Source organism: Cygnus olor, chromosome 2 (genome assembly GCF_009769625.2).
Source record: "Cygnus olor isolate bCygOlo1 chromosome 2, bCygOlo1.pri.v2, whole genome shotgun sequence".
Taxonomy (NCBI): Eukaryota; Metazoa; Chordata; class Aves; order Anseriformes; family Anatidae; genus Cygnus; species Cygnus olor.
The window spans coordinates 135,283,205-135,303,265 of NC_049170.1; the positions used below are offsets into that span (position 1 = coordinate 135,283,205).

The following is a 20,061-nucleotide window of genomic DNA, read 5'->3' on the forward strand; positions in this document are numbered from 1 at the left end:
TTCACTGAAAGTAGAATGCCTCAAACAATTTGTAGTCTTACAAGAGTGTTATAAAAAAGGATCAACATGTTGTATTACCATGGAAATTTTGAAAAACATACTTTCCCAAACAAATATTACTTTTTCTCAATGGTATGAAGTAATGAAAACCACATGTGTAAATCTGCGATCCGTGCAGTAGTTCAAGCTGCAGTTAATAGAAAATACAGAGAGTGAACTCTGCCATATAAAGGATTCTTGTTACAGAAATATAATGTGAAAACCAGATGCAGACAGAAAACCTTAATCACAGATGGGAATGTAATCACTGGCATACAGAATACTTTTTTGATCAATCTCAACCATATGAGAAATGTATTTATTTTCTAAGGAATGCAATAACTTGAGAGAGTCTTCTATTTGAATTCAGTTAACCTCATATTCACAGTGCTTTTATCTTATGTATGGAGAGAAGGGGGGATATAACCTGAGCCAAGATTTTAAGAAGAGCCATTGGCCCTGGCAAATCATTCTTGTATCAGCTTATCTTTCAAGGAATTAATAGGATGTAAAGACTACAAATATCAGAATCAGCCTCAAAAGAAATCAACCATTATTGCACTTCTTAGTTACTGCCAGAAATCCCTTCATCACCTAAGCACTTCTCTGGTTAAATTTTTTCCCTTAATATGTGGTTCTTCAGAAATACAATGCTAAAAGCACACCATTGCACTCATGTTCTGCAAATCAGAAGTGGATTTCTGTAAGAAAGAAACTCCCTACTCCTTTATAAAACCTAAAAAGTCATCAGTTCAAAACTTTCAGTTTACTCCAGGCCTTCTAACTACTCAAAGACAATAGTGAATGTCTTCCACCCATACGGTTCATGGGTGTCAGTGGCAAAAAAGGACCACAGCACGCTCCAGCAATGTATTTACATCAGGTAGCTGAAACACAGCTTGCATTCTAGCAAGCAAGGTAGACCAAGATAACTCCTGCCCCTATTCATTGCTGGTAACCATTCTGTTCAGCTTTTGGAGATGGAAATGCTATAGTAGTAGTAAACTTGTCCTGTAAAATATAGAAATTGCCATTAAAATCTGAAAATGGAGTTCAGGATTCAGGTTACTGATACTGTACCAGCAGGACATACACTGCTGCGTAGACTCAGTTGCACAGATAAATTTTACATTTGGTGATTGAACTGGACTCTCACATTAAACTGATATATATATATATATATATATATATATATATATATATAAAGCTTATGCTTGGAAATAAAACTGAAGAAAGAAAAAACACTCAGATGATGGGACTCCAGGCTCTCAGGGAGCAGCAGTGGTTGGTCACCTCCTGATGATCTCTGACCCTCCTGGAGGTCCCCGCTCTGCCCAAGAACACCGCAGCTCTTTATGCAGTGCTGTCTGAACTGTCACAGGTCACAACTGAGCTTACTGAGACAACCTAAAGACGGTACAAATTTGTTTTAATCATAACTAATGCAACAGTTAACTAGCATAAACTGCACTGACTTGGTAGCTCTTCCACGGGCAGGGAGACAAAAGCCTTAGATAGGCTCATGCTAAGCAGACTCTCCTCTCTCTTGGAGCCTTTAACGCCATTCATCATTGCCCCATTTTAGATACTGGCAGTAGGAGGAGAGACTCTCCTAAGTACCCTATCACAAGGCTCTCAGCAATGGCTCATCACATGTGTTTATTGAACTAATCGTGCCAAAATTCCTGTAAATGTGTTTTCTCAATTGAATACCTATATTCTAGGGGAGATTTGAAGTGAACTACTTGCTGCACACTTTTTTCCTCCTGTGTTAACAACTAGTGAAACAGCTGATGAAAACACTTTGATTCTACCACTGCAACAGAAATTTAGACTTTTTTTAAACCATCCCATCTACTCTGCCACTTAACTTGAAATTTCTGAGACTGCAACATCTACAGATAGGGCAGAATTCAACAATTAACTCTAAAGTAATATGGATTGGATGTGCTTGTCTTACTTCTAAACATGCCTAGATTAATAACAAACTTGGGCCAATATATATATTTTAATATGCATGTTTTTCTGATAGCATAATCATCATCTGTGTAGAGTGCTAAAAATGGAGCCAGATCTTTCAGCAGTAAAACAGGGACTTTTTTTTGTCCATGTGACAAAACATAGAGATCCTGCAAACTCTTTGCTTCATGTCATGTGTGAGTATGTGTTCCTGTCTTTTTTTTCTCATCTAATTTCATCTGTGAGAGACTGTCCCTAGAGGACAAGAGAAGAGAGAACCAATTATATCCAGAGGTTGGTTTCTCCAAAATGAAGGCATCTGTTCCATGCCAACGGCTTCCACATGGAAGAAAAACAGAACTTTGAAGGCATCTGTGTTCATGGTTGACAGTTGCAGATCTTAGGGTCTACTGTAATTGCCCAGCTGCAAACATGATTTGGTTGCTGCTGTTGTCAGCTGATCTCCTTGCACAGGAGAAAAGGGAGCCTAAACCCTTAGAAAATAGCTGGATAAAAATCAGATATTTTTACAGGAACACTGATACCTTTTCCCATCTGAAGGGGGTATTTTTCCTGGTACAATGGATTTGATAGAACAAAATTACAAGTCATTTTTAATGAACACTTTACAAAATATTCTGCTTTAAAATGTTATTCTTTAAATAAGGTACAAGTTCAAGCACAACGTGCTCATTATTTTTTCATATTTCAGGCTGATATTTTGTAAGAGTGATTCAGAAACCAGTATGATTCACCAGCCACATAATTCTGCAGCCCACCTTATTTAGGCAAGTAGTCTCAGTAAAACCAAAAGTACACCTGAGCAGAATCTATGTTTTCCTCCCAAATGCATATGGTAGACAAATAACTAGTATGATATTTATTACTCAACTCACGTCACTTCCAACGTGAGTGGATACGTTCCAGAAGACACTTACAGAAATATTACTGGTAGCCCAAACCTGGCTTACAGCATCGGGTGCAATTCTTGCTGTGAGACACTCAGCTATGTTGATGTCTTCACTGCTAAAATCAAGTAAGTATTAAAGAAGCAGCTCATCTGAAGTAGCAGGACCCTGACTGATTTTCCAAAGCACAGCTCTGAAGCCATTCTGGGACCAAGAATATTGACGGTGCAGTTGCAACAAAAAGCACTAAAACCCAAGTGGCCTAAGCAGAGAAAGCATTTACATTCCCTATCCTCCACTCACCAGATAAAAGCAGGCGAACACTTCCAGAAATATTTCATGCCCGCAGTGAGTTTTTGTAGTTTTGTTGTATAGGACTTCTATGTCAGCAACCCGAAAGAAGACACTACATGTTAAGAAACTATCTTTTTTTTAAAAAAAAAATATATATATATATATATTCTTTGTTATTTTGCTGGATTTCACCTGCAGCCCCACACATACTCTGCAGTCACAGTTCTCAGGCTTTCCAGCCAGATAGCCACACGACTGAGGAAGGACAGCAGAGATTCCTATTCAGTTTCCCTTGCCTGGCACATACCTCAAATTATTATGAATGCATGAGGTAGCGAACCTGGGGGGACACAGTAGGCCTGACACTTCCTGACCACTTCTAAATTGCCTCCAGGAAGGACAAGAGTTGGGAGCAAGGACAATTAACACAGCCACCTGCTTCCTGTGACCTCCTGGGGAGCAGGCACGGCCACTGATGACTTGCTCTGGCAATGTCACTGAGGTCCTGCCCATCCTTCTCTTCCCAGAGAAGCTATGAGATAATAAAAACAATAGTGGCCAATAATAGCTCTATAGGAGAAGGGAAAATTTAGGTCGGGACTTTAAAAAAAAAAAATTAACATCAAAACCTCCCCAAGAATTTCATGGGAAGAGGATGGGGCCAATACATCTCAAACCTGCAAGGGAAGTTATACATTGACTCACTCTTAAAACTAAAACTACTGTAGCTGTTATTTACTGTAACTGTACACTTATCTGGAAATTTCTGGAGTAGATAACTGCCTTAAACACAGCTTTACAGATCTTGGGATACCTAAACTGAGAAAACCTGCCCCATGGACTCAACAGGAACCTCTGAGAATATTATTACAGGAGGAATGGACTTATTCTCTCCTTTAAATGGAATTCTTCATCAGGTAAGTCCATCATTTTTAATGCAAAGAGAATGGCTCACTTTACATTCTGACCTGAGCTAGCACACTTATCCTTACATAAGCTGATGTCAATAGGGCAGTATCTGGATCTAGTCCCTAAAATCGGTCCAGCAGAGTATTGTTAAGGTCACAGGGATGAGATGGGAGCACAGAAAGCCTGAAGGTCCAGATCCACAGGCTTGTGTTCAGACAAAAGACACACCATCTTCAAGGAGAAATGCGCGTATGAATACCATTGAAGATCTGAGTGCCAGTACTTTCAATTCAAGGCTCACAAGCCCTGCTAACCCACGGAGTTACATTAATTTATCATGGCACACAAGAAATGCATGTAACATTCAGAAACCAAGCTATCTATTCACTTCAGTACGTTTTCCTTGCTCATCTTCAGTATGCTTTAATACAGGTTGCAGCATGCTTTTCCAGCATTAAGTGGTTTGCCAACAAGCTTTAAAAATAATAAATAGCACAGCCATGAAACAGCTTTTGCTTAATGGTTCCTAGAACTCAGTGACTTCACTCACTAAAACCCTTTCTATAACGTTACCCTTAAATACTTTCAGCAATGTCACCATTAAAATAAAATAAAAAAAATCATCCTGGCACTATAATCCACTGATAGCACACCCGCAGGTACCATTATCCCTAAACTTGTTGGCAGTTTTCTCTGGCACCACTATGCTTTAATGGCCCTGGCAGCAAACCCCACCTGGATGTCACTGAAAGCACTCCTTTGGAGCACTCTTCCCAAATATCCTTTGCAGTAGTATCATTCTGTCTCCTTTGTTGCATCCTAATCATCTCATTTTCTGGCAATAGCCCTCACACTCTCTCACTGTCCAAGCCTGAGCTGGTCTATCACAGTGCTCTTCTTGAACTTGTCTAACAGGTGTGATTAAACGTTGGGATAAATTTTCAAAGAGGATTTGAGGATAGTATCTTTGCTGCTCAGGTTGGGATATCCACTTGCCTCCCAGCTTTAAAATTAACTGTATTCCATCCTAATAACACAATGGGAACAAAAGAATGGGGAAGCAAAGCACAGGTACAAAACTCTAGCTAATCTCATGCTTCATAACAGAGATTGTTAAACCTTGGGACTACGAAATGCCACACACACATTTACTCAACATGTCATCTGATTTGTCATGACAGCACAAGACATCAGCATATCCTGATACTGTCATTATGAAAACACAAAAAACAAAAAGCAGAAAATGCATTCTGGAAAATAAAAAATAATGGAAAAAAGTGGGTGAGTTTGGGGGGTTGGATTGTTTCTTTTTGCCCAAACTATTTAAAATGACACCAAAGCCACAAACCCAAAGGGGCACCTGTGTGGTCAGATCAGAAATGCAAAAATGAAGCCCGTAGGTTCCAAATAAAATGAATCACAGGAGAAAATGACTAGTGGTAATGACTACTATTTATGCAAATTATGTATTAACATCCAACAAGGCAGACACACATGAGCCTCCTAGAGCTACAAAAGTAAGTAAAGTCTTGTGCAATTTGTAGTGATCACACAGCCACCTCCCCAGATGACTGTCAAAATTCCTGTTTTTTACTCACTGGCTCAACATGGCTTTTCATAAATGATATATATTTTATCATTTGTCATTGCCTGCCACTGTTTGCAGATTAATTCCACTCCACTAGGTGGAGTCTTATGTCTTTCCAGACAACAACCTAATTTCTGAGAGAACCTATTACCTATGAACTTTGGATGTTACTTTATATAAGCACCACAGTCTACCTGTCTTGACTAACGGAGAGATGGCAATTACTCAAATGCCTGCTTAAAGAAATCTTGAAATAACACATGAAGATCACATGTTGGCATGCTGCAATATGGGACTGTTCAGGAATACTATTACTGTACAGTTCTGTATGACACAGTTGTGTTTTTTTTTTTAATCATGATGAAATTCAATCAAGAATACAGAGTAAAAAAATATCATTTGAATAAGTCACCATATCTCACACATGCCCAACAACTATAGATAAACAAAACTAATTTGCCAAACTTCTTTTAAATTCTCTGTGTGTATTCATAAATATTTTGAATATCTAGGATGCCCTTCCTTTCCAGGCATCCCAAAACACGTTACAGAAAATGAAAACTAGTATGAAAGGATTTCTTTCTATAGTCACATTTCCATTCACAACCACTGGAGTTAAATATGGCAACTATTCAATAGAAACAGCAAAACTGCATGCAGAATTTTTGGCAAAGAATGAGAAAAGAGCACTTTCATGAATGTGCTGAGAAAAATTATATAAGAAAATTTAGATACAGACACTATATCAAGCTATAATCTCTGTTAGACTCCATCCCAACCCCTGCAAAAAGAATCACAAAACCCTATGACCAAAGCAAGAAGCACCTTGGTTTAATAACTCATCAGGCAGACAGCATCCCCACTAACACACGCTGACAGAGCATTTGTTTGGTAATATTTGCTAGCAGAAAGCTCCGTGCAGGCACTTAGCACTAACATGGGGCTCCTCAAGGGTCTCACACCCTCAGGTCAGGCCCTGCAGGGCCTGCTTAGCGTGGGTTCTGCTGTTGGCAGATATCACAAGCTATTTAAGGCTACAGACATTTTGCCCTGATCGGCCATGTTTTTTGTAATATTTACTTCTCGTACATATGTCTGTAACTATGTATACGTCCCACAGAAGGTGAGGTTTAACAGGGTTAGCTTTGTTGGGGAAAAGGAGGTTTGGAGGAAAGGAAACAACTTTCATGTTTAGAAGATTTGAATCTAGTGACTGTCATAGGATGTAAACACTCTTCTGGGGAGGGAGGCTTTTCATTATGTTTCAGGAGTGCATAGAGTTTGGGAGAAAATCTGTATAAATAATCATCCCTCTGTCATTCAGTATAAATTTATGCACATGTGTGTGCACATAGTTATGTTTGGGAATACAAACTATCAAGTAGACATGCCACAGACTTCTAGACAACCTTTCACAAGCACTGATCTCACACAAAATCCATTCTATATTTAAAATTTATTGAATTTTAATTATTTTTGACCTGTAGACTGCTTTGAGGAAAATCTTTCAATGACAATAGCTTACAAATCCAATTGTAAAACCAAACAGAAGCATCATCAAGGCCCTTTTCCACAGGGACACCTGCCAAAGCTGAGTTCCTGATTTCTAGATCAGAATTCAACACTAAAGCCCATTCTAATATTAAAACCAGGTAATTCTCTATGTTGCATTAAATATGAAATAAAGAAATAAATAAAAAAGCTCTTGGTTCATTCTGCACGTTTATTCATATTACATGCATAGGGCTCTATAGATCTAACAGTGAATTATCACTTACTCATTAAGATCTTTATCTATAAAATTAACAAACCACTCCCCTTTTCATTAGATCAGGGTGATGATGTTTTTTTGTTTATTTGCTTGTTTTAAAAAGTAATGATATTATTTTCTCTGAAGGTGCCTGTGATAGAAAATTTGTTTTACCAATGCAAGGCTTTCCAGGTTAATAAAACTCGCTTGGATTAACATCTCAACAGCAGCAAATATTTTTGTAAATGTGCATTCAATCTAACTTAATCATTTTATTTTACTGTGGAAAAAGTTACTCATAAAAAAAAAAACTCAAAATGTTCTTGGTAGGACTAAAGTTAGATTTACACATATGACAAGAATGAAATAGGCCAAAGAATGCTCCGTAATGTTCTGAACATCCCTTACTTTCCACAAGGTACTCAAGGGTAGGTGACACTATATTGTTACACTGGGGAAGCAGTCACTCGTCATTTTAAGATACAATTGTAGATTATTAATAAAATTATTTTAAATGTACGAGTTAAATCCTTTTACCAATATACTGACATTCAGCTATCCGGTGCCATTTTTATAGTCCAAATAGATATAGTCCTAATTGCATAATGCCATTTTATCTGCTGAAGATAAAAGTGCCGATAAACAAAAATGCACATTAGGCAGGAGATTTTTCAGAATAGATTTTTTTTTTTTTAAATAACCCACTTGCATTAACAAAAGATTGCAATGGCTTCCAAATTATAGGGTGTTATTTTTAGTGGAAGTAGTTCAATATTCATATTGGAGCAGATGTAGCAGTTTAACAAAACAGCTCTTCAAATCCTGCACAAATTGAAAACAGGAAAACTGATTGCATTTTCTCTTATCACTTTCCTTTTCTGAATTGACACTTTTGGCCTTCTGAAAATTTACACATGGCTTTCATCTCAACAGCACCTGCTGATCAAACAGAAACCTAACATTTTCATGAAAATGGTATAAAGGACCAGTTTTCTTTTTACCATCTTAAAGGGCATCAGCAGTCCACTTGATGGCAACAATTGTTGAGTAGATGGCACAATCAGAATACATTTTATATTTTCATTACACTTACTCTTAAAAATGAGTTAAATCACCAGTGGCTCTTTCATATTAGCTCTTTGTCTGCTTTAAATTAATTTCAATCTCTACCTCTGCCTAACCCTGATGGGTTTCATTCCACAGTCTGCTGGATTTTAAAGAACATCTGAAAGACTTCAAAATAATAAAGGATGTTCTATGTTCTGCAACCACTGGGCCTTCTTTATACATGTGTTTATATCATATAGGTTAACATATACCATTATGTATACACATGCACGTATTGCATAAATACTTTGCTTTTTACAATGCTTATATTGAGGTAAAAATGCATATTTACTATTCCTCAATATTCTCACTGCATTGAATCCCCTGACCACTGTCAATACAGCACATTGAGGATGGAGAAACCCAAAGTAAATGTATGTATTTTAAAGTTGTTCTTTTTTTGCTTGTACATCTTCAGAACAGGAGAAGGTCTAGCAGGTGCTTTGGAACTTGAGCATCAAGGCTGGGTTGAGATGCTGCCATTGACAAACATGGCAAACACACAAACAGCACAATCAGCAGTCCTTGGGCTCTTCCTGAAAAAGTTTAAGGTATAAAGTCATGTGTATAAAATATGAAACATAAGTACCTTGTTATCCTGTCTGCTTCTGAGTCTGTAAACTCTGAAGTGCAGCAGCAGGTAACAAGGACCATCTTCCCTTGTACATAATTCTAGGTGTAATTAAAGATACTCCTGAAACCTGCTACGTGTCAGCTTCTTAACTGATAGAGCCCTAACCCCTCTGAAGTGCTCTGCTGCCATCCTTTACCATTCTGCTTCAGTGATAAGGTATCCTGAAGGCAGAGATGACATACTGTAATATATGTGCCACTCCAGACAGTTGGTTTGTGAATTTCAGTGTTTCATCATGCTCACTGAGGCAATCACAAACCTGAAATGTCAATATGTTCAGTCAATGGAAGTAAAATAATGGGGCTCTATTGTCTTACCCTATCGATCTGCTGCAGTCAACAAGAATACATGCCCCCCTGGCTTTAAACAAATTTTAATTAGGCTTTTAGTTACTGGATCATATCTATATATCTATCTGCACAAACACTTGACAAAGTGCAACAGTAATATAAACATTTCAAACTTCTGAATATATTTTAAAGCTAATTGCTTGATGTTGCTTTAAGAAATAATTGCTGATAAAGCCATTTGCTAAAACAATATGCACGCACACACTTAGCATGCAAGTTGTTTTAATGGTTGGCGAGAATTGAAAAATCATGCACCGTCAAAGTCTAAAGGAAAAAAAGAAGTAAAAAAAAAACACATTTTCTACGCCTGCCGCATTTTGAAAGTTGAGGAGTTCCCGCTGAAGCAACCCAGATATTTACACCGTGATTACACACACAGGCGTGACAGCAAGCTCCTGTCAGCATCCTCCCTCTGAGGAAAGCCACGCTTGTGGTAAAACAAACAAACATACCAAACCCAGCAGTGTAATTTCATGCCAGAGGGATGCCACGGTTCATCTTGACCCCAGCTGCCACCACCAAACCATCCAACAGCACTTGGGGCTGGAGCTGGGGTCTCCCTGTCCGATAAAACACCCATGCAAGCCACTTTCCCCCTCAGTCTACTGTTTGTAAAGCCATGCCTGTCACTGAGCTTTGGTTCCCCGTGCACGGCCTCCCTCCCTTCTCCTTGCTCGTACCAGGGGCTGCGGAGCCAGGGGAGTCCCATGGCCGGGAGTGGCAACTGCAATCCTGTGGCAGGGAAGGATGGAGGGAAGGATGGAAGCAGCAGCGTGGACCAGGCTTTGTGCGTGTTAAGTGCCCGTTACAGCTTATCAGTGACGGGTGGTGGCTTGCTGTGTCCCAGTGTCCCTGCGAGGCAGGGGGGAGCAGGCCAGCAGTGTCTATCAGGAAGAGTGCATTATCAGTGCGGCCCAGGTGGAGGCATGGTGGGTGTCAGGGAGCAGGAGCCACACACCAGCCCCAGGGGGCATGGCTTGGCAGCCCCTGGCCTGAGGGGAGGTGAGAGGGTGGCAGTGCTCTGGATGCAGCCTTTACTCTTTTTTCTCCCTTGCTTTGGGCAGCCACCGGCCCACCTCCGCTCCTGAAACTCTCCGGGACAAAGGCCCTGCCAGACCCCCTGGGACGTGCAGCACAGGGGCTCCCCAGCTGAAGGCAGCTTGATCCCCACCAAAACAATGCCCCCACGATGCCCTTCAGCCTACGTCATGGGTGACAGAAGACAGGTGCATCCAGCCAGGAGTGCTGCCCAGTCCCACTTTGGCCAAGCAGCCACCACAAGCCCCTTGGCCTGGCAGTAGAGTCCCAACAGCAGCCCCGCCTGGCCACAGGTCACCGTCATCCACCTGAGGATGAATGATAGACCAGAGCAGGTCCTACAGCCAGCAGCTGAGATACTGAGAAAACATAAGTGTGTGATTTATGTTGACTGGATTCATCATAACTCGGTGTTATCGTGAGGTAATGAGAAGGGAGAAACAGCCTGGCCTGCCAAACAAGGGCACAGCCAACCAGTAGAGTCACTGTACAAAAACAGTGTTAGTTGCTCAACTAACTCTTCACTTTCAGGTTTTAAAGTTTTAAATGTTCCCCCCTAAGAATTGACATTTATCAGTTAAATCAGTTAAAGGAATGCATATCCCTTACACGTCTGTGGAAAAGCAACTTGAAGGCTGCAATGAGGACAATGACAGCACACTGGAGTGAAACAAGCATTGTTCAGTGCAGAACTCCTTCCAAAATCACTCAGCCAAGATAGCAGTTTTTCCACAAGAAAAGAAATAAAGGGAATTTGACACATAATACAAAGTGAAAACCAGAACCTAGGTGGGGGAAGGGCATGTGTGTGAAAATCATGTCACTGCAATGAATGTCAGATAAAAAGGGGTCTGTCACAAATCCTCCACTAATCCAATAATGCGAAAACCTCTTGGTATCACTGAGACATTGCACAAGGTAATTTTTTTATTCTTCATAAGGCACTCTATATGTTTAGCCTTAGAAAGACAGCAATTTGTTAAATTTTCATATCATAAAACCAGGAATTTGATTTTCCTTTAAAGATAAATTGATTTTTATATGTAAAATTTACTACAAGCATTCCTCAGCCACTATTTTTACCCTTAAGAAGGGCCACTTTTTGCTCAACTTCCTCCAGTTGTCAGTTGTGTGACAACCGTATTTAGAGGTAATCAGACAGGTCATATTACAAAAGTTAGTCAACTCATGTGAAACCTTAGCCCTTACACTTAATGATATGTCCGATGCATTTCCAGAGAAAAGTGACTTAAATTAATTCAACTTGCAAAGTACCACAGAGCTTCCTCTATGCATGTGTTCTTTCAAAATATTGTGTACAAATGAGAGATTGCTCTTCTTATTCTAAAGACGTTAAGGATTTTTTTCCTCACTCTCTCTCTCTCTCTCTCTGCCATGAACTAATTTAGGATCCATCAAATTCTCATCTTCCTGAGCCACAATATGTGTCTTATATCTATGTTGGCCACCCCACCAGGCAATTTTACTACTGTAGTCACAATTCTCTAACGAAAAACTAATCCAGGATCCTTTCTAATGTAAACTGTTTGCTGCGAAAACACTCACATTTAAAAATAAAGCAATGTGTGGTAATAAAATAAATACAATCAGACTACAAATGTGTAACAGAAGTGGCGTTCCATAAGCACAGCTGTCTCAAAGTCCAAGCTGTAGGCTAGAAATCTTAATTTCAACTGACTCTCTCTTAATAATGGGTTACCTTCCTATAAAGCGTAAAGTCCATCTGCCCCAGGCAGATAAGTTTTGAAGCATTAAAATAGATAAAAATCTAACATTTTCTTTCTTGCATTGAATATGTGAATTCTAGTGTGCTATAATGTGAGAATTCCAACATATGACCATTATGGCATAATATCTCATAGCTCAGCTTGTCATTACTTCACTTGTAATTCTTATGTTAATTATGTTCATAATTACTATAAACAGATGTGGTAGAAATTCATGTGACCTTTTACTGCAGAATGCATTTCTCACTCTTTCCACTTTGTTTCAGCAATATAACACTGAACGATAGGAAAGTATTTCTGACACACTCCGTGTGCATGTGTGTACATATTTAACATGAAACCGTTTCTACCCCGTATATTTCAGCCAAAGGACCACCTATGTGCCAGGACATTGATGTGAAAGTGATGGTAACTGAGAAGTTGACCCTGAAACATACCCCTAAAACACTGGGCTTAAAGTGAACCTTTTTGGCTAAACCTAGCAAAAACCACAATTGAAGCCTAGGACATAAATGGAGCACTGCATTTTTATTCAGCACCTTTGTTAATGCAGCAGTATCCTGTTTTACAACTACAAGTACATGACAGCCATACAGCAATTTATTTTACTCACAGCCCAACCATCACCGTCTGTACACAAAACACATTTACAATAAAATCACTATGGATTTCATTAAGAGAAAGCCTACTCGAATTTCATTTCTTTGGACCTAATCTATAATTAGTGTGGACAGACAGGTGCAAACCCTTCTCCTCTACAGATGGCTACTGGAAATGGTGCAAAATAGCTCCTTCTGTTTAAACAACACACAGATAACCTGCTCTGCTCTTATCACTTACAATTACCTCCATTATACTGAACTAATGTTTACTTTAATAAAACGTCCACTGTTCTTTAAACGTTATTTGGAAACTTTCATATCAATGGCAGGAAAAAAAAAAGAAAAAAAGGAAGATGGAAGTCAATGTCTTTCAGATGAAAATATTTTGAAGAAAAAAATAAAAAGCCTTTTGAAAGGGCAGGATATTTTGACTTTGATTTTTACATCTGCTGATCATTTTTCTTTACCCATGAAACCACAGAATATACTACTTCTTGATGTATTTATGCTACCATTTATTAAGCTAATCAAGTTTACAGTAAACAAGAAAAAAATAACTGCAATTTTAAAGCAGTTCTATGAAGAAGTAACATTTATGTGGAAAAACAAGTCCCTTTCCATTAAAACTTCAGCATTTAACTCTTTTAGATCTTTCATGTGAAAGAAGGTGAAGGAAATGAAATCTGGAAGCCAATGTTTTAAGAATTTACACTCCCAGTCCTTACACTAAATTAAGCATCAGTATAAACTTGTATAAATATTCTAGGTTGCTATTAAAAGCTGTATGAAATACAGCAGGCTGCTACTAAGTACGTGGCTCAAAGTTTTTAAATTCATTTTGATTTAAAATAATTTCTTTTTGCAGTTCTTCAGACAAACCATGAAAAATAACCTCTTTACAACACCGAGTTCACGTTTTATTTCAGCTGATAAGGCTTCTTGATCTCTGCACGACAACTTAAGTTTCTGCAGAACAAAGAACATGATCTCCCCCCCAATCTAACAAATCTGAAGCTCCTGCAATAGCAACATACTAATATCCTTATTCAATTAGCTAAAGATTTAACAGTAATGGACTGTGGCAAGTGGATTTGAAAGATGAAAATGACAATTGCAAGCCCTTTCTCCGATCACCCCCAATGCAAATACTGCAGATGCCTATTTCATCCAAAGTGTCTGGCAATGAGGGGTTTGCAGGCTGCACGGTACCTCAATGAAGTGAGCTTCACATTCAATGCCTGTCGTCTGAAGTTCATTTCAGAGAAGTGAGAAACAGGATTTGACAGGGAAGAATGTCCTGAACTGACTAGCCACTGGCCAGCACTCCAGGTGGAGCTATTTTTCTCCCCTTTATTCTATAAACAATACTTCTAGCATAAAACTCCATGTGCGCACAGGCATACATAGTGTTAAGCATATACAGATGAGATGCCGTGTGATGTTTTACTGGTCCATTATTTAGGCAAGAAACGAGTTAACGTTAAGGTGGTCAGAAATGGTAGAAGGCAATGTTTTACTTGAAAAGATTTTGGAAACTATTTAAAAGCTCAAAGCCTTTGAAGAAAAACAACTTGTGCAGCAGTTGCCAGGAAGCAGTGACCTAACACTGCTGTCTGCATTCCATTACAAACAGAATGGTTCTTGTCTCCTCCAGCCCGCTCCCACCGTCCTGCGATGCAGGGCCGACGTCTTGCCGCTATCTCCCCTACGCCTGGCCTGGCTTCAGCTCGCCCGAGCATCTGCGGGCTTACGGGTGGGGTGGGTTTTTGGTGGGGCTTGGGGTTTTTCTTCACCCTGGGGCGTGATTTGAGATTTCCGTGACGGAAAGGAAAAGCGATGCAGGAATTGAAAGTAGCAGCAATTACACTGCGAGTTCAGATATGATATAACTGACCTGCAAAAAGTTGTCAGTTATCAAATACACCGCAGCCTCCTAACTGAAAACCTTGACAGCGAGCCTGCGGTGTATCTCGCAACTAATGAAGCCTTTGCCAACTTCGTGTTTTCACAGACTGCATGGTTATGAATAAGCCATATTCAGATCCTTTTCCTAGTATTTTTGTCGATTGAAGGGGAGCCCCAGAAACACCTACCGCTAAAACCAGACCGTGTAAACAAGATAGACTAACTTTCTTCGCATTTGACTGTGCTGAAGGAAATTCCCTGATCATATTGGATTTCCTAAGGAAATCAGCCCAGAATAAACTGAATGAGGTTTTCAGACTTCTCATGGAAAGGTCAAGCATCAGCGTTAACAACCATTAGAAACTGGTTTCAATCTGCTCAGTTGCCCAAAGTCACTGAAACTGTTATCAGAAGAGCAGAGCAGAAAACCTGGACAATAGAATTCAAATCTAACGCCTTTCATGTCTTGCCTCAAACTACACTTAACAAAGTTGCTTATTTAAACTTCCCATCGCATCTGTCAGGATGCAGAAACAGAGGAAATGTAAGGCTACAAGGGTATAATTAAATAAATTATATTCACCCTTAGCCCTACCATACTGTGTTTACAAATACAATAATTCTAGCTACATGTCAAAAGAAAATATTTTCTGAGTCCCTCAAAAAGCATGCAAGTATTACTCTAAGTTGAAAATAAGTCAAAACAGATTAGTAGACCAAAAATGGGGAGGAGAAAAAAAAATAAAAAAAATCCTGCTTTGGTCAGCAACTCAGACCACCATCAGGGGATAAATCAATTTGCAGCAGCTGTGGACAGCCATTTAAGTCTGGGGCCTGAACAGATTAATTAGGGGAAGCGATGTTAAAAGTTAAAGGGGTCAGAGTTACGTTAAGCCCAGGAATATTTGCCGGAGCAAGCCCTCGGCTGTGCCTTCCCAAGCCTCCGAAGGGTCCCTTTAGGCAGTCGGGGGCCGGACGGGCGGCGCTGGCCGTGCTGGGGCGGCCGGCGCGGCGCTCCCTGTGGCTTTAGGGGTGAGCACCCACCTTCACCCCGTGCCATGCCTGCCACCGAGGGCGGCCTGCCGTACTCTTTGCTCTGCGGAGGCTAACTCGGGGACAAGGCGTGCCGCACAGCCCGGGCGCACCGAGCCGCTTCCAGCCCAGCCGCGGCCGGCAGCGGCAAAGTTGCGCGGCTCTTTTTAGGACGGGTTTTGCTTTCTGTGGCTCTGCGGATCGCAGCCCGAGCAGAAGGGGCAGCCCCGGCCAGCTCCCCGCCAGCAGCAGGCTCCAAGAGACGCCTCCACCCAGGCGGGCAGCGCCTGCCGCGGCCCCGGGCACCGCCGGCTGCTGGAGCGGCCAAAGCCGGCGCCGAGCTCCCGGCCGGGGCAGCCCCGGCCCCTTCTCCCCCCTGTCCGGCTGCCTACTTTCAGTTTCTCTCTAACGCTCTGCAGGAGCAAAGGGCAATGACAATCCGACCGCTTCTGCTCGCCTACAAGTCCCACGCGGGTGCCCCGGCTAGGGTCACAAGTCCCTTCTCTCCGCTAGCCCCGGTGTGCCCAGCCTCCTAACTTTGGCACTAACAAAAGGGTTCCAAGTCGCCCAAAAGTCCCAGGCTCATCTGCGTGGCCGGGAGGATGGTTTTCGTCCTTCAGCCCCCCTATCGATAGTGTTTTACCAACGTATGGAATCAGACCCTCCAGCTCAGACAGAGGAGATGCCACATTCACATTGTATTGCAGTTTTGGAAATGCAATCCCTAGCGCTACCCTGTCGTTTGGGGAAGCGAGATAACTTCCAAAAATCGGTGTGCAATTAAAGGCGGCATGCACAGCCCGAAATATTTCTTGCAAAATAGCCTGAAGTGATGTTGCCAGTGCTACATAATCCCGTGATTAGAATGGAACAACAACAGCAAAACCCCACCAGAAATATTTTAGGCACTCCGGTTCACATCGGCTAGCTCAGTGATCTGGAGAGAGGGAAGGCAGGAAAAAAAATAAAAGGAAAAAAGACGAGTCCTAAATCGAGACAGAAACCCAACGCTGCGTGCTTCAGAGGGCTGTTTTCTTGCAGGAGCGGGTGCTTCGCTTCCTGGGCTTTTGAGAGATCCGGGGTGCGAGGTGGCGAGCGGGGGGAGAGCGGATGGGAAGCTGCATGCAGAGCTAGCCGTGCCCGGCCCGTCGGCAGCCCCGGCCCGTCCGGGTTAGTCACAGCCCCGAGCAGCCCTAGGGGTAAGGGAAAAGGGGAAGAAAAGAGGGGTTCGGGTGTCTTCCCCCCCCAGCCCCAGCCCCAGCCCCAGCCCCAGCCCCAGCCCCGCGCCCCGTACTCACACTGCAGAGGACCGGAGATTCCCACCATTCGCCACGGGCTGCGAGCTGCAAATAAAAGTTCCCGTCCTGCTCGGGGGAGAGCCGGCAGCCCCGGCTGCTGGAGGGGCGAGGGGGTGGGAAAGGGGAGAGCAGCGCGGCGCGGCTTCCCTGCCCAGTCCAGATGATCCACGTCCACAAAAGTCAAAACGAGCTGAGGAGAAACTCCAGCTGCTCTTCCCCCCTCCTCCCTCTCTCTCTCTCGCTTCTTTTTTTTTTTTTTTTAAAGGAGGATCAGCTCGAGAGAGAGCCTACTGGTTCCAAGGGAAAGCACGAGAACCAAAAAATCAAGTCTCCAAGCCGCGATAGCGAAAGCCCAGGTCCTTGTCCTTCTCCTCCTCCTCCTCCTCCTCCTCCTCCTCCTCCGCAGCCAGCCGTGATGTGGAGCGCAGGGAGCGGCCGCTGTCAGTGGCGGGGGCTCTGCCTGGCCCTGGGCAGCCGACGCATAGCTCTGCCCCGGGCGGTGCCGAGCCGGTGCCGTGCCGAGCCGAGCCGAGCCGTGCCGAGCCGCCCGAGGATGCTCCGCGCCCGGCTCCCCCACTAGCAGGCACCTCGCGAGGCAGGCAGCATACTGCCGGCAGCCGGCCCGGCCCCGCTACCCAGGTGCAGGGGGGGAGGGCTTAAAGCAGTGGGAGGTGATAGAGGTAGGAGACATCTGTGTCGTGAGGAGGTTAGTGGGGGTCAAGTATATGTTAACAATAGGCGAGCGCGGTCCCTCTCGGGCAGCCTGCCTGCTCTTTCTTTCTCTCGCTCGCTTTTACCGGGTGGACATCTAACTTGCTCCCTAATGATGCTTCCCCGGCTTTAAGAGTCCAGACTGCCCTGCAGTAACCCAAGACAAACACTTTCTCTAGCCATCTGGAGAGCTCCTGGCTGCTCTGCCTGTGTCTCATCACTGTGTGAAGAGACAGCAGCGCTAGAAATCAAGCCACTCTCAGATCTACTCTCTAATCCCCTTCTGTTAGCTGATTTCCAGTCAGACTGTTTGCTTTCGCATTAGATAATAGCCTTAGAGAAAACAATTATCATTTTCTTTTTCCCTTTGTTTTTCGTTCTTTATAAAGTACAGTATCGAGGAAGGCCTTCCTCTCTCTCTCTCTCTCCCTCTCCCTCTCTTTTTAAAAGAAATTTATAGTCTTTCATGGCTTGCAGAACCCAGATGCAATTTCACACTTTCCTGGAAGGGGATTCTGGATTCTTCTAAACGCAGAAACGCGATCACAACTGCAGTGGAAATTAATTACTATCATCTACAATTAATAGAAGAGTGCTACCATTTGACTTTGTGTTTCATTACATAATCATTTCAGCAGGCATCCATATATTTTCTGATTCATCAGTTATTCGCTTCTATGTCTCTCGGAGAATATTATTGTCAGTGATGCAACGTACGGTGAGCTGGTATTTTGCTGTCATGTTGACACTGTATGAAGAAAGCATCTCCGTGGAAAAGCACATCAACTTCATACAGAGAGGAAAAAAAGTGGTGTTTTTTTTTTTTTTTTTTTTTTTTTTTTTTTTCCAGGGTGCAGATAATTGATTGGATCTGTCAGAACTGCCTGGGCATTTAGCTTTTTTTTTTTTTTTTTTTTTTTTTTTTCAAATGGCAAATGTTAGGTAAAAGCATTAGCGTATAATAAACTTCTCATCAGCCTGCATTGTTTATTACTGTACGTACGTGTGCATGCGCACACACACACACACATATGCTATAGGTCTGATCTTGCAAATTTGCAAGTGCCTAATTTTAAGCACTTAAATAGACCTATTGAATGCAAAGTAACTTTACATGCATTTACGACAGGCCACATACACGTTCCTGGAAAGGACATTTATGAGCATCATTTATCCACCTCTGTGACGGGCTTTGAAAATTTGGTTGACTCTGAAAATATGTTTAAAATAAGTTTTATGATCTGGATAAATCTACCTTTTCTACAGATATCTACACAGAGCTCTAATGAACAGATTGGCATAGAGTAATAAGGGGTCAAGTTTACCTTGAAGTAAATTCAGCTCAGTGGAGCATAAATTGGGACATGTTTTGTTCTACAGTGATTTCAATTTACAAAAATGGTGAGAAGCCACAAGCCTGGCATTGATTTTTGATTTAAAAGCTAACTGTTTTACAGCAGTCTATTTCAAGGCCAAAATAATTGGACAATCTTTAAAAAGTATTTTCAAATATTTTAAAATAATCTAAAAACAGCACCTTTTCCAGGACTACCTTTGTGTGCTGCAGATCTAGAAACTTTAGTTGAGCCTGCAGATCTTTGTGGTATGATAATTTCATCCCCATTGTTGAATATGTAAGCTGAAAAATTAATAAGAGATTTGCCAATGGTCACAGAGCACTTTTTGTTGAAGTGTCAGGGATTGAATACTGAGTCCTAATTTTTAGCATAAAGAAAAAGAAAAGAAAAAAAAAGGGGGGGGGAAAAAAACAAACAGCACTTTCCTCTGGCTTGTACCTTTAGTCTGAAAGATCAATTGACTTTCTAGGTATTATCTTCCAAAATAGGGAAGGAAGATCATTTAGAAACTCTGGAAACTCTAGTCTGAGCTATCAGCTATTAAATATCCACTTACAAATTGACTAAAGTTTACATACTTTTGTTTTCTCTTTCCATAATGAGAATAATACAGGAATTACCTATTAAAACACCAGCCCTGGCTCGTATGGCACAGCATTTCCCATTGTGCCAAGTAAGGACAAAGCCCGCTCAGATAGCAAAATGTAGCAGAGAGTGGTAAATACAGACTCCCTCATGGTAACTATACTTCCCCCAGACACGCTGGGAGAATAAATTGACACGATTCCTAAATCATAAAAGATCGTAACTGTCAAATATTGTCATTATATT

At 41.7% G+C, this 20,061-nt stretch overlaps 1 protein-coding gene across 2 annotated transcripts in view; it reads right to left on the reverse strand.

The window, feature by feature from the left end:
- The window catches only part of RUNX1T1 (RUNX1 partner transcriptional co-repressor 1), a 112,453-nt gene extending 94,688 nt beyond the window's left edge, over positions 1-17,765 (reverse strand). The window contains exon 1 of one of the 2 annotated variants that reach the window (XM_040546451.1): positions 17,162-17,765. In XM_040546451.1, coding sequence (XP_040402385.1) covers positions 17,162-17,189 — 28 coding nt within the window. In that variant the 5' untranslated portion in view covers positions 17,190-17,765. The remainder of the gene's footprint in view (positions 1-17,161) is intronic. The other variant, XM_040546450.1, reaches the window with a different exon arrangement.
- Positions 17,766-20,061: the final 2,296 nt, after the last annotated feature.